The 14328-nt window shown below is 43.1% G+C and overlaps 1 protein-coding gene across 2 annotated transcripts in view; it reads right to left on the bottom strand.

Annotated features, from left to right (window-relative positions):
- Nucleotides 1-14328, bottom strand: part of PCSK2 (proprotein convertase subtilisin/kexin type 2) — a 135557-nt gene that overhangs the window by 96135 nt on the left and 25094 nt on the right. Inside the window, exon 1 of one of the 2 annotated variants that reach the window (XM_014966446.1) lies at nt 14096-14284. The exons of the other annotated variant lie outside the window; for it this stretch is intronic. Coding sequence (XP_014821932.1) covers nt 14096-14284 — 189 coding nt within the window. Of the gene's footprint in view, nt 1-14095; nt 14285-14328 lie in introns of those variants that run through there. 2 annotated transcript variants of the gene reach the window in all.

Raw genomic sequence — 14328 nt, 5'->3', positions numbered from 1 at the left:
ATAAATCTCATCTTAAAACATCATAAGATGATCCTTGTGAAATCAACTGATTAACACGCAGTATGTTTCTCCTACAAAGTAGGAACCTAGATATGTTTTCAGCTGTTTCATATGCATGTGCAACCACCTCTTAAGGTAATCAGCAACAGGTGGTGGTAATAAGAAAGGACTGTGAGTGCTTCACTGAGAGATCATTGATCTGTTTGCTGTTCCTTTTCTCCAGAAGTCAATCAAAATACTGTAATATTCACGGTATCAAGGCTACCTGTTATTGTTATTTAGGAGATTAGTTATCCTGTAAGAACGTGGCAACCTTGCTTAAAAAGTTCTGTTAAGTCTTTCTCAAGCCAGCAGAAGTACTTTCCAACAGTTTCTGAAAGGTTCCCTCACCCCCACAGTGTAATGTTTTTCCCTCTAGAAACAGCGTAAAGTCAAAGGTGATATCCAAAGACTTTGCAGAATATATGCCTTTGGATTTTATTTTATCCAAAAGGATAAAATAAAGCCTTGTGTCTAGTCCCTCTTGGCGCACAGCAACCACAAGGTTAAACAGTCTTCTCAACAGCTGGACATGAGGAGTTCAGTAAATACAGGGAAGTAAATGGAAGAAATGGAACCAGTTATGGAGACTGCAATTACGCTTACATGTCCAGTCTGTCCATGTGGAATTCATCTGAGCTCCCTGTACAATTCATGGCCAAAAAAAAGAGGCACTTTTAAGAGCATGATTCATCTGACCTGTTTTAGGTGGCCATGTTAAAATGAGCAGAGCTGAGCCCCAGGAGCACCTCTTTTGCTCCAGAGAGGAGAAAGGGCGCAAAGTTGTCTACATTCAGGTAGATGATCAATTCTGATGTTAAATCTCTGGTTCTCATTTTCTCATCAGTTTTGTTCTTACGTTATCACACATAGTGCTTCCAAGCACTTATAAAACAGTGCTCCATTGGTTTGGTTTCAAGTTTGCAGTATTTGGGATTTGATTTGCAATTGAATGAATCATAGAAGTTTAATATTTTACTGTACTTCTATCACTGTTAAGTTTGTCACTGAAGAGCTTCATCCTGCAAGCACGTAACAGCCATGTAAGTCATCAGTGACAAGATTGTGGATTTGTTGATAGTTTTATCAGTGAATTGGAGAAGCCATTTGAGGCTTTTAAAAGAGTTATTCTAGTTTATGTGAATGGATCTGTGCATTTTAGAGAGTTTTACCCGTTACTCCCCAGTAACCATAAACCCCGTTATCAATTCTGCCATGTGCACTGCTGAAAGCAGGATACTTTCCAGATTTGGAGGAGAATGTTCTTGCTTATAATACACCAGCACTTGCATTGGACTGTCTGGATTAATCCAGATCATCATTACCTGGAGTAGGTAATGTTTGGCTGTTTGGCTGACAGCCTGAAGTGAAGGCTTAGCAATCATCATTATGGCCTCTTACACAGATGTTGAGGATCCTGCAAAGAAGAGCACCTCAGCCAAGCCCTGGGCACCAGGGAGAATCCTGGAGCTCAGCACCCAGAAAAGTCACTGTGAGCATCTAACAGTTGTGTTGTTGTCTTTAGCAACAACAAACGGCCACTGGAAAAATAAGACAGCCCCCTCCAATCATTCAGCTACACGGTTCCATATCAACCACACACACCAGAGATAAAAATACACATCATTTAGAATGATAAACGCAATTCTATCAGAAGTTGAATCAATAATCAATTACATTTTCTTAAAACAGGAATCAGTAGCACAAAATGAAAATTTTCCACAATTTGGGAGAATTTCACTCATCGGGTTAAAAAACCAAACCAAATCAAAACAACAAAAAACCCAAAAGCTCCTTTGTGTCCCCCCTCCAAAAAAAAGGAAACCAGAAAAAGACAAATAGAACCACAGAACAGAATCACAGAATTGCCTAGGGTGGAAGGCAGCTTTCAGATCATCTAGGCCAACCATCCAGACATTCTTTAGGGCCCCTACACTTAACTTTCCAAACTTGTTCGTGTTAGTAGTGACTTCAAGGAACTGCTCCTCAACTGTACACTGTAAATGACATAAGCCAGAAAGCCAGTCAGTACTTGACCGAGTTAATTAACTGTAGTTCATTTAGCCAGTGACAGACAATGCTTTAAAAATACAAGGGAAAAAAAAGATAGTACCCCAAAAATGGTTTTGCCAGTTTTACACTTAATTACCAAAGGCAAACAAAACTTTTGCTGTAAGTGCCTGTCTCCTTCTTGGAGCAATGGGGCTCCCCTGGGTATCCTGCCACTCTTTCAAGGTGCTTCTGTGTTTCCAAAGCACCTCTCAAGGTGATAAGACACTGTGAAATTTTTCATACCTCAAATAACTTTCTCACCAAGATCATTCTATCCAGGACCGGTTCATTTGCTTTTCCCTGTCTGCTGTTGCTTCACATGGTAAAACTCTGCTGTAGGACAGAGCCGGGGCTAAAACTAACAAGCCATGAGTTTCAGCATCTTCAGAACTCCAGCACCTACTAAGATTACAAGAATCTCAGGCAATTACAGCTGTAATACTCTTGTTTCAGTTGCATTGTGCGTAGAATGGCATAGTCTAATAAGTACTTGTTTACTTATTTTATTTATTGATAGGATTCATTTAATTAATGTTTGCACAGCACTACAGACTGTGCTATAAAACTGTAACTATAAAAAGCCAAGTGCCATTGTCAACATATACTAATGTGTACATCTACACATATATGTATGTAATCAGGTACTTCTTCAGCAACAGGTATTTGGAAAATATTTTACTATGCTTAAATAATAGACAATGGAAGTATCTTCTTCATATCAGTACATCTGCCTTCGGGAAAACTCATAAGAAACAGCTTGATTTTGTTATAGTCTGCAAATTTAAGTGACTGTGGTATATTTCTGACAAAGCCGGATCAATACTGCTGACAGCAATTAGTACTGCTAACAACGGCCACTTCGCCTCATTCCTCATCTACGACCCAGCTCTCCTTCTAAGCACGTAACCAAACAGGTTGACTGCTATTGTCACACTGGAACTTGGTGTCACGTCAGCTCTAAAAACACTGAGATAAAAGCCATGAGATGAAGTTTGCTATTTTTAAAACAGCATTAAAAAGATGTAGGATGCCCCAGCCAAAAAATACTGGTACTTCTATCTTAAAGATGGAGAGGGGGCACGACACGGCTGCTCACGGACATTTTAGCAGAGCACTTCAGCATTATTTTTAAATCTATGTCCATGTAACAAAGTGTGCCGGACACGAACATGCATGTCAGTGCTGAGCTAATCTAGCGCCTAAAAGCAACGTCATGAACTCAGGCTCTAACGAAGTAGTGCTATAAAAGCAGCTCAGACCAAAATTACTGACAAGAGCTACTCAAGAAAGCCCAGAGAAGGTGAATTGCACTAATTCAAAGATGCTACCCTTACCATCACTTAAGGAAGATTTGTAGCTTTCTATTCAAAATGTTTACTCTTTTCTTTATTCTCCACATCTGCTTAATGCCAGGCTGCCAAGCAATAGCCGACTGACAGAAAGTGCTTCACAGGGAGGTTTCTGTTGTTAGACCACACAAGCCTTCCAGTTCCCAGAGAAGCAGTCGAGCCCCGGAGAAAAGTATGTGCTTTATGGGAGAGATGATGATGGGTAAGAATTAGAAACAAAACTGTGATGTTAGTGTATGGGGGACGCACACTGTTGCTTTTTTTTTTTTTTAAACTTAAGATAGTAGGCTTGAGAAGAGCAGGGCAAGGAAGCTTTAAGAAAAATATTTTCAGTGAGGCCATGGAAAAGAGAAATTTTGGCACACTGCTGTTTTCCTTAATTTTGTAAAGTTGCTTGACTCTGCTAAGAGAAAGTCATGGACATTAATCCCCACTATCACAAGACCAGGTCAGAAGCAAATTCTTCCATTACTTATATCACCATGGACTGGAGAGAGCTCCTCTTGGCTCCAGTATACAGCAGTATACACTTCACAGCAGAGACAAGTGCTCTGGGTGGGTTCAAGAGCTCCTTATTAGACAGAAGAAGAAGGTTGACCCAAATCTGCCTGAATGCTCGCAATACCAATAAGAAAGGCAAGAAAACAGCACCACCACCTCTTCCCCTTCCTCCCAGGACCTACCTCATGGACCTTTCAGGCAGCTGTGATGTCCTCTTACTGTTTGTTACTACCAATTAATAAATGACAAGAGTTTATTGGCAGCAGAAACTGTGGTCAATCCAGCGTGTGCTAATATGTTATCTTGCTTTTATTACATTAGTCAAGCAGGGCAAATGTAGGTTTTTAATTAATCACTCAGCATGTTTCAGCCTTTAGAGCCCAGAATACTGGTTTCCCTACCAAGGTACAACATATTTAATGTGAGTAAAATACATTCAGTTAGAAGGGGAAAAAGGGATTTTACAGAATGATATTGAGTGTTTTAATCCCCATCAGAAGAAAGAGGGAAAAAACCCACTTGCTGTTCTGTCTGGGTTTTATTCTGAACTATATCTAAATTGTAGGAGAAATGGAATGGTGTTACAGTTAAGAGAACAAAAGTACATTTGCCTGTGAAGGTTTTAAATGGTAATGTAAAAAATAGATGGAAATGCTGCAAAAACCAAACTTCAGATGATGTCCTTGATCCAAAGCTGTCATTCCACCAATGTTAACAACCACTTTTTCCAAACCTCCCAATGTGTTCCAGTTCTGAGTTTTGATACTTCTTCACCCAAATGCAGACTTGACAGTTCCACTCTACATTTGGTTCAGAGTAACTTCTAAATTGCTAAATTCAGTTGAAACACAGTTCTAACATTAATTGACACAGGGAAGCTCTAGGTCCCTGTGGAACCGATGGGAATTCACCAGCCCTAGTTAGAGCCAATTCAACATCTCTTGGCTGCAGCTAAAAGCCTTAAACAGAAGCTTCTACTGCACTCGGTGTTGCACAGTAGGTGACAAAGACTGTTCACCCAGAGAGTGGTTTTCACAATCACACTCCTTCATTTCACTTATGTTTCATAAAGAATGAGTAGGCAGAAAGGAGGTTCCTCTGTCATCGTGACAGTGGAGGCTATATCCCACCTCTTTTACTACTTACACAAAGAGGAGACTCACCTGTTTGGCCCTAGTTTGATATCCAACACTCACCTAATAACGGTACCAGTTTCTCTGCTTAATAATAATAATTAAATATATATTTGTTGGGTTTCAGGTTTCCACACTTTAGTTCTGTACTCTAGGAGAAAGCAGCTCTGACATATTACTGTTCTACTCATCAGGTAAGCAAATAATCTAGTTCAGTCATGAGTATCTGGGACACACTTGCCGACCGGGTTGATGCAAACACTGAGGTCACTCTTTCCATTTGCTTTCTGTGGACAAAGAAGTTAAGAATGTAACATTTACACAGAAGTTGTGTTTGAGAAGGTAGGTAATACATGACAAAGAACATTATGGCCCAGTTCAGTACTTCAGTGAGTAAACTAGAGCTATCGCTACCTAATTTATTTGTTTGTAATCCCAGTGCATAAATGGCAACTGGACTAGCTCGAAATTTCTTTTTTTAGGTCCAAGCTCCCACTACTTGCTGAACACAGCCAGCGTTCAACTGAGTTAGACTTTCGAGTGACTGTCATAAATCCGTGACCAAATTGGATTTCATGCCGGCTGATAAACTGCGTGTGGTGGCCATGCAGAATTTCACACAACACCAAATTCAGCTCTCTCTAGGACAGTGCTCTCTGTCTCAAAACACAGCCTGGGACCCCTGAGCTGAAATTAAATCTCCATTTCAGTAACACAGGGTTAGCTTTTTCAATGAACTTAAGGGAGTTAAATGTAGAGCTCGCCTTGATTTACAGCCAGAGCAATTCACCAGGCTGCTTCAGGTTACTTAGAGAAATCCTGTCTTTGACAAATAGTCAAGCAGTTCGGCTTCCTCCCACCAGAGGCCAGTGATGGATGGAAGCTCTGGGCTGCCTGCTGCAATATTTATAGCCACCATGCAGCCAGCATCCTGTAGAGACCTGACCCATTTAATTATTTGAAAAAGTTGAAAGAAAAAGAAAAAAAAGAACAGAGATTCTGATGACTCGGATAGCAGTACAGGATGAAGGTAAATTTTAGATTCATTAGCTACACCACTGAGTTTCTTACTACAGCTCTCACAGAAACTAGCCACCCAGGCTACAAACTGGAACTGCACAGGAGGGTTCCCCAGGTATAATATTTTCATAAGAGCTGGCAGAATTTATCAATCATCGTAGCATTTTGGCTTGATTTCCAGTTCACAGAATCTTTCATAAGCATAGACATTTCTCAGGACTTACTAATTGATCCTATCTACCAAATAAATTCTACATATGTTTCAGCAACTACTTTGTAAGTGCTTTATTACAAGCATTTGAAATTTGAGTTGCATGGATTAATTTTAATTGCAATAATTCCATAGATGAATGAGGAAAAGGGTCATGCGCAAAATTCTACTTATCTACACTGTAAAGTATTACCAGTTACAACTATTCCAGGAAGTCTGATGCTTTTTTTTTTCCTTATTGTTGTCAGTTTGGCTTTGTTGTTTGGTTTGGGTTGTTTTTTTTTTTTAAATCAGCGTGGTCTTATTGGTTAAAGCTCTAGCTTAAATGAAATTTTTGCTAATAATGTTCTGATGTGGCATGAGTTACAGATGTTAGCACTCCTACGCTGATAGTAACAGCACTGCAACTGGGTTTGTTTTCCCATTTTAACTACATTAGTTACAGCAGTAGAAGTTTTCTAAGACTGGGTAGGGTGTTACATCTTGTCACCTCAGTGCTTTTCTGAAGGAGCCAAGCCTTGCAGCACAGTCTCTGGGACCGTTTGCCTGCTAATAACCAAATGCCAAGGATGCCACAGGTTCTCAAATGGAAGAACTTTGAGCTGGGAATGAACTGACGATTTATTCTGGTCTAGAGTTTTAATCTGGATTTGAACTCCCAAGCTAGAAACAAAATGCTCTGCCTCATCTGCAGTAACCTAAACTATTGTGGTCTGGTTCTGGGCACAGCTCTGCAACCTCACGTCTGGGGACAAACTCAATTTTGGTGTAGGTAATAGCAACAGATACCCATACTGGCTCTTAGGAACAGCTCTCAGACTGCTCTCAATGCATCAAAAACCTACCCAGAGGAATGAGAGCTTCACGTAGGGCCCCAGAGAGAGTCACAGCATATGGGATCCCAGAGTTCAAAAACAAACAGGTAATGAAAAGATCCATATGTTGCAGAGTCCAGAAATAGCCTGAAAGTCATCTGCAATAAAGCTATCCAAGCAGAAGAAAGGAGATCCCACTGATACCATACTAATGATCCTTGTTTATCTAGTTCTGATATTAAAATAACACCTTTGACTGTAAATTCCATAGCACAGGTCCAAAAAAGCTAAGGAACTGGCAGACTTGAAAGAAACAAAGCAAGAGACCTCTTTCCTCTATAATAATCCTGTCTCTCACGGTGCAAATCCTGAACTTCTTTTGTGTTGCACAAAAATCTCCACACACCATCGTGATTCTTTTACACAGAGGTGTACAAAGGAGAGAGACAACCTGGGGAGCTGAAGTCACTCCATGCAATACTTTGAAAGGATTTCAAAATAGTAGGAAAAGGGCCATCACCAGGGTTAGCAGACACAGTACACAGGGCAGCAAGCTGTTTCCTGCCACAAAATGTTACCAAGGAACTTGTGTGGTGGGGGAATCACTGGTGGAGCAGCCACAAGTACTCTCCAGACCAGAAGCTCTAGAAAACAAGTCAGGGGGGCAATGGCAGCATCTGGTTTCCATGGTGCCAGATCATGGAAACCACTGGCCTGGGAGGCTGCTCTGCTCTGGTGGTGTGCAGGCAGCCTCTGGCAGAGAGGAACCCGGGCAAGCTGGTCCTGCTTTACCAGTTTTGGCACCACCCAGCATCCACAGACTGAGCACTGATGCTCCTCAGCTGCTTAAGCCCCTCAGACCCAGAGCTACCTCTTGGAGCAGAAAGCTGGCCCTGGTGCCTTCACACCACAGCGCACCAGCTTTCATCAGGAAGGCACTGGGGGCCAGGCTGCAGGAGATACACACCACGTTCAGTTCTGGTGTGCTGGGATCACAGCCGTCTGGAAATGATGTTAACTTCTTTGTATGTTTTTTCTCTCTATTTTTCTCTCCTCGACACTGGCAAAACTAAATGTAATTTGAATGAAAACAAATAACTGCACATCCCCAGTTGGGCTGCAGCATCAAAAAAACAAGTGAAAAAAGAATTATGCACAGCTCATTTCCTAGGTCTATACCACATGTTCAATTTCACCAATGAGTTCAAGCAATATGGTATAAACAGAATTACAAATGCAGGCAGCTTTATAAATACCCAGAATTTGGTATCCTTGTGTTTACTGAGCTGTAGCTCAGCAAACAAAACAAAACTTATCTGTAGAGGTAATGTTTAATGTGTGTGTTTTGCCAAGAAACAGAACTACACCATGTATTCAAAACAGTAATAGAGCAATTACAGCAGGGATCTATAGTAGGGGAGTCTGACCTTCTTGTTTTACACTCAAATAATAAATGCTATGAAAATCTGACAAGGTAATTATTTTCATACCTCAAACAGAACACTCACCGCCAACAGGCAGTCGGTCTGAGTCTCTGATAGAGAAGGAGCTCTATAGAAACTGGGTTAGGGATGTATTTGAGCCTGTGGTTTACATTCTTCTTCTTGTTGATAGTTTACAGCTTTCACATGCATAAGTGAGTCCATTTAAGTATCAGGGGATTTTTTTTGTTCTGAGTTAGCCAGCTACAGTGTCCGCTCCTGGGGCTGCTTCTGCATCCAAAGTAGAATACAATATAAAAAAAACCACAACCAAAATCAAAACAAAACAGCATCATTTTGAAAGAAACACTAGTATTTCCACATATGAGGCAAACTCTCTCCTAGCATGGCAAAACTCTTATTTAATTCCACTAACATCTCTCTCGAGTGTAAATAGGAGCAAATGGGACTTCCTAGTCTGTGCCCAGCCTGGACTCCACCTGCGAGGAGCTGCCAAGGATCCCTCCAAACACAGATGGCTGCTCTCTCTGTCTCCACAGTTACTTTCTTCCAGGGCTTTTCTGGAAAAGGGAGCTCTCCATCATCTCCCAGCAGTGTGCCTTCCCACAGCAGGATCAAACTTTTCCTGCTAGTTAATTGCTTCTTCCCCCTAATTTAAACATATCAGCTCAGACTACCTCTTGGAAACATAAGCATTCGCTGTTATGGTGAGATGACCTATTGAAATCTCAGTAGTTGCACAATTAGCACTTGCATGGAATTTACTTCTTATCTTAGTAACACAAAATTGCAACAGTGAAATCTAGGAAATTAAAGCTCTTGGTTTCCTCAAAAATTTACTTTGTACCTTCTATGTCTAAGAGGTTTTTCTGCTTCCCGAAGAATTACTTTTGCAAACAAACATCCTTTTCTCTAGGCCAGCATAAAACACAAAGCTAATTAATTATTAAACGTATTAGCGCACGGAAACACTGCAGACAGAGGCTTGATCTCAAGCCATTGGACTCCAGCAGGCCCAATGCAGTGAGACCCAGGCTCTCTGCCTCCTCTTACCATGGGATGCTCCAATGCTTCCCTACCTGTCTCCACACTGGGGCACGTCTGCAGCCTCTGTTCTGCCTTCAACTGGCCAGAACTAACACTTCCACGAGCAGCACATGTGAAGGCAACACAGGCATGTTTACCTGTCACACATGGACCACCTGATACGTGCACAATTGCCTGGTTAACATATATGTACACATGGTCAGCCAGGAGCCTGGCTAAGAATTCACCCTTCTTTCTTCTCCGTGCACAGGTATTAAGGGAAAAGGAACACGAAACACATTTATGTATATAAACACGCATATCTGTAGACACACATACAGGCCCACATCTGAAACCAGCATTTTTCACAGGGACAGAATCTCATCTGTCCATCACAGTGCATTCCGGGCACAGAGAAGCATATCCTGACATCTTATCAAGCTAGGGAAACACCTCTTCTCCGGATTGAGGGGCTGCTTATCTACACAAGAAGGGATTTTTAGGGCTTTAGTGTTTGGACCCTAAGATGATATTTTCAGGATTCTTGAAGGAGATCCTGGGAAAGAGCCTCCAAAGCTGCAAAGCCATTCCTCTGCCTCCTGGTCCGCCTCCCACACCACACCAACTCCTGACTCACAGACTCCCAGCCTAGGTGCAGAAGTGGGCTGCTGCAGCAAAAAATCTGGCTGTTTTATCTGTTACGTTTTGCTTTCAGTAGGTCTGTATTTACGCAATTTATGTATTCATGCACAAGCTCCCAACGTTTCACCCAGAAATTCCTGGCCAACTCCAGAAAGCTTGGTCCTCAACCAAGAGCCCCCTAAGCAAAAATGGGAAGCAGAAAAGTCACAGGTGTGCCAGGTACCTTGGATTTTGCAAGGTTTAGGAGAGGTGATCGGGTGATACATCAAAGAAAAAAATAGACTGGCTTTGGGGAACACAAAATTCTCCATGTTTTGAAACCTGTATTTGGTTCTTATTTTAAAATTTGAGGCCACTGAATGCTAATTGTTTAAAACCCTCCACTTCAATGCTACCAGAAGTGGAACACTTAGCTATGGTGGCATTTGGTAGATTATTTTGTTCTCCCGGTTGCTGATGAAATGGAAAGAGATGTCTAAACTCTGATCTCCAAATTAGGAGACATTTCCAAATGCTTCTTCCAACTCCTCTTGTTAGAAATGAATTAAGAATTGCAAAGCAAGGTCAGAAAGCAGCTTTTTTCAGCCTGCATTAAGAAATCTATTCTGGTGGCAATCATGCTAGGAGGCAAATAAAATGAAGAGGAAAAAAAAAAAGAAGTTTTTCCCTTTGCAGTTCTCATGATTTAACATGTATCTATTAGAGGGGCATCCTTGTGACTCCTGAATGCTTGGGGATGGTAAGGCTAACCATTTTAAGAAAAGAATACGCTTTATCACAATATCTGTTTCATCAGGAATACATAGAATCAATTTTGGCAGGTACACATGGATAGAAAAATTGCAAACGTTAAAAAAAAATTAAAAAAATCAAAGGGCACAATCGGAGTTACATCTGTACTTGGGATTAATTCAAGGAAGGTTAATGAAAAATTAACCAGTGTTTTTGAGACTGTCTCATGTTAGGATCCTAGATCTAAACATAGGCACCTGTTTACGTAAGTACCAAGACCTTCTTAGTCAATTCATCCAGCACTGAATTTCAAGTACACATTTTAGCCCACCTGAAGTTTTGTAGTGGCTTCAGAATGATGGCAGGAAGCATGGCCAAAGAATCAATTAGAAAGCCCATTGTATAGTTCATTACATTAATCTTCAAGGCAATGCTTTCTCTTGTATTTCTGCAGAAATCTGCTCTTCAGTAATTGTAATATGTACTTGCTAAGAGATTGTTATTAGGAAAAAACCATGTGTGCTAAAAATATGTAATTTAAAAATCAACTCCCATCGGCTCATGTTAAAAGAGGTCTGTGATGCATAGCATACATAAAAGAAATCCCTCTCATATATGTCTTAAATCCTCACACAGAAAAAAGCTGAATCTGCTCTTGTGCTCCTACTGGGGAAGTCCCTGCAGTGAAATAAAGGTGATTATTTTCAGACAACAGCTCTTCTCCAATATGGATAAAGGTAACTGTATTTGATTTAAGGAAATAACTCATTATATTACCCAAACCCTATGTGTGGTTGAAATATGCAAAGATTACTTCTCCCTGTAGTATAAGTTGAGGGGTTTTTTCTGCTATTTTTTGAATATTTCATTAGACAGCATATCTACACGCAGTACTTTCCCCTGAGAGTTTCCCAGTAACAGCTCTGTTTCCATACACACACATGGCCATGTTCAACTTTCCGCGCTGTCGTTACCGCCATGAAAGCTGAGTCTGCAGACTCTAAGCAGAGATGCCAGACAAGCCCGATGATAGAAAAACAGATTAGGAGACTCTTCAGTTCAGCAGTACCGAAGAGACGGCACAGGCTTTGACTAACGGCCGACTGTCACCACCCAAGCCCCGTCACAGATTTCCCCTGCTGCAGAACGGAGATTGCCATCAGCCTCTCACGGATTATCCTCCAACACAGACAGTTACGTGCCAAACCCTTTGAACTTTTCCTATTCCCTAAAATTACTGCCTAAAATTAGTAGGGTGCTATTTTTCTCTTGCATTTGCGGAGGAGGGGTGGGAGGCTTTCTAGCTTTTCAGGGACCGGGATGATGTAACCTAGAAACCTCTTGGGACAGCGTGTGCTCGGTACAGGAGCCACCATCCACCCCCCAGCCCGCGAGCACACGCACATCACAGCACGGCTCTGCCAGGCTTCATTCCTAGAGACACCCGTGTCCACGGGAAACAGCCCCCCCGTGGCATGTACTGGAAAGCAGGTACTCTCCTCTCGCACACCCCAGGGACTTCCCTCCAGCTCTCTGCCTAGATGAGCTACAAGATTTATTCCCATGAAGAATCTGTATGTCTCCTCATGTGCCCGAGGCACCCTGGGGAGAGGCATGGTGGAGGGGAGAGGTAACAGCTTCTGGTAACAGCCCAGAAGCTGCATTTCTTCATCCTACAAAATCCCCTCTCTCCCCGTCTCCTCCCCACGTGGGTCACAGCATCATTTGAAAGCATCCAACAAAAGTAGTAAGAAATTCAGCTCTGCACAAGGATGCCCTTCCCTCCCCCTAAGGCCTTATCAGTCAGACATCCCCAGGAGAGGAGGGAGGGAGTACAAACAGGAGGGGAATATAAAGGGAAAACAGTTGACCATAGCTAAGAAGTTTCACATAACAAGACCTAATCCCCACAAGGGATCCTTTCCCAAGGGCATCAGCAGCCCAGCTCCCTCGCTATCAGAACAAGGCTCTGAGCCCAAAACAAAAGCATCTTATCAGCAGCAGGAGCTGGCTGTGGTCAAAGCATCAACGATCTTGTCCTCATTTCTCTAATGAGCCCCCACTGGAGTTGAGACAAGGCAGCCCGAGGGAGGGAGTCTCACTTCATATGCCTTTTTATTATTTTTTTTTTAAATCAAGGTCTTAATCCATTTCACTCATCCAAGTTCAGGTTACCATTCTCACTCATCTCCTCAGGAGTAGGATCAGGCTCTCATTGCATAACTACCAGGGAAAGAAAAAAACCAAACAAGCAGCAGCAGCAACGCTCACAGCTCGCTCTTCCTCCCCGCTCCAAGCCAAGTGCTGCCTGGGCATTAAGTCTGCCAGGAATTGTATTGACCAAGGCACCCTGTTAGCCTCTCCCTGTCTTCACCCCAGATCTGACTGTACCATAAAATATTTAAAGATCTAATTATTATTTGAATGGGGGAGATTTCTACTGGAGCTGGGCTCCCCAGGAGCTGGGAAGAGACTCCCTGCCACTGAGACTACCTCGGATTTCCTGGGACCTCAGGAGAGAAAACAACCTCCAATGGCACTTTAAGTTTCCCAACTTACATTCATTAGACATAAGCACTGATTGCTTGTAGTGCTTAGTATGAAGCAGCTTGTTCAGCCTGGGGGCATCCTATTTCTCTGTAAGATTAAGAAGCCACCATCCTCACAAACTTGAGTGTCAAACCTCCTGTGAAATCTTCCATTTAAACTGTATGCAAGCTTCTCCATGGAGATGCAGCTTTAGTTATTTCTGAAGTGTTCCGAGCAGTTTGGAGCACAGCCATGCACAGGAAGCCCTGGGCGGCCCCAGTCGCTCCCGACCCCGCAGGATGGGCGCTCAATTGGAGGATGTTTACATAGTAAGTCAAAAGGCACCGAGCTACCATGTGGGAAACTCCTTTCTAGTCCAAGAAAATCACCCTCCTGAGCCACCGCTGAGAAGCACTTGCAGCGGCTCTTGGCACCGCTACTCCTAAAAAATCCCCTCGGGAAAGGGGGGATTAAGGTGGGGACAGGCGGGACGCGCCCTGCTCCATCCCTTCTCCCCAGGTAAGTCGCGGGCAGGATGCTCACGGCGGGAGGACGCCGTGAAGGGCACCGCACCGCACCGCCTCCCCGCACCGCCCCGGCTTACCTTCCGCACCCCGCCGAAGCCGTGCTCCGCCGCCACCCGCTCGGCCTCCGCCTGGCCCCCGCCGTGCAGCTCCACCAAGAAATGGTTGGTGTAGACGGCTCCCCGGGCCGGGGCGCCGAGGAAGAGCAAGAAGAGGATGAAGAAGAGGAGGAGGAAGGGGCCCCGCAGCAGCGGCGGCCCCGCCGGCATGGCCCCGCGCTGCGCGCCCGCGGAGGCAGCCCGCCGCGCCGCGG

This window comes from Calidris pugnax, unplaced genomic scaffold (genome assembly GCF_001431845.1).
Source record: "Calidris pugnax isolate Ruff unplaced genomic scaffold, ASM143184v1 scaffold31, whole genome shotgun sequence".
NCBI lineage: Eukaryota > Metazoa > Chordata > Aves > Charadriiformes > Scolopacidae > Calidris > Calidris pugnax.
The sequence above is the reverse complement of the archived record's forward strand: the minus strand, read 5'-3'. Positions and strand labels throughout refer to the sequence as shown.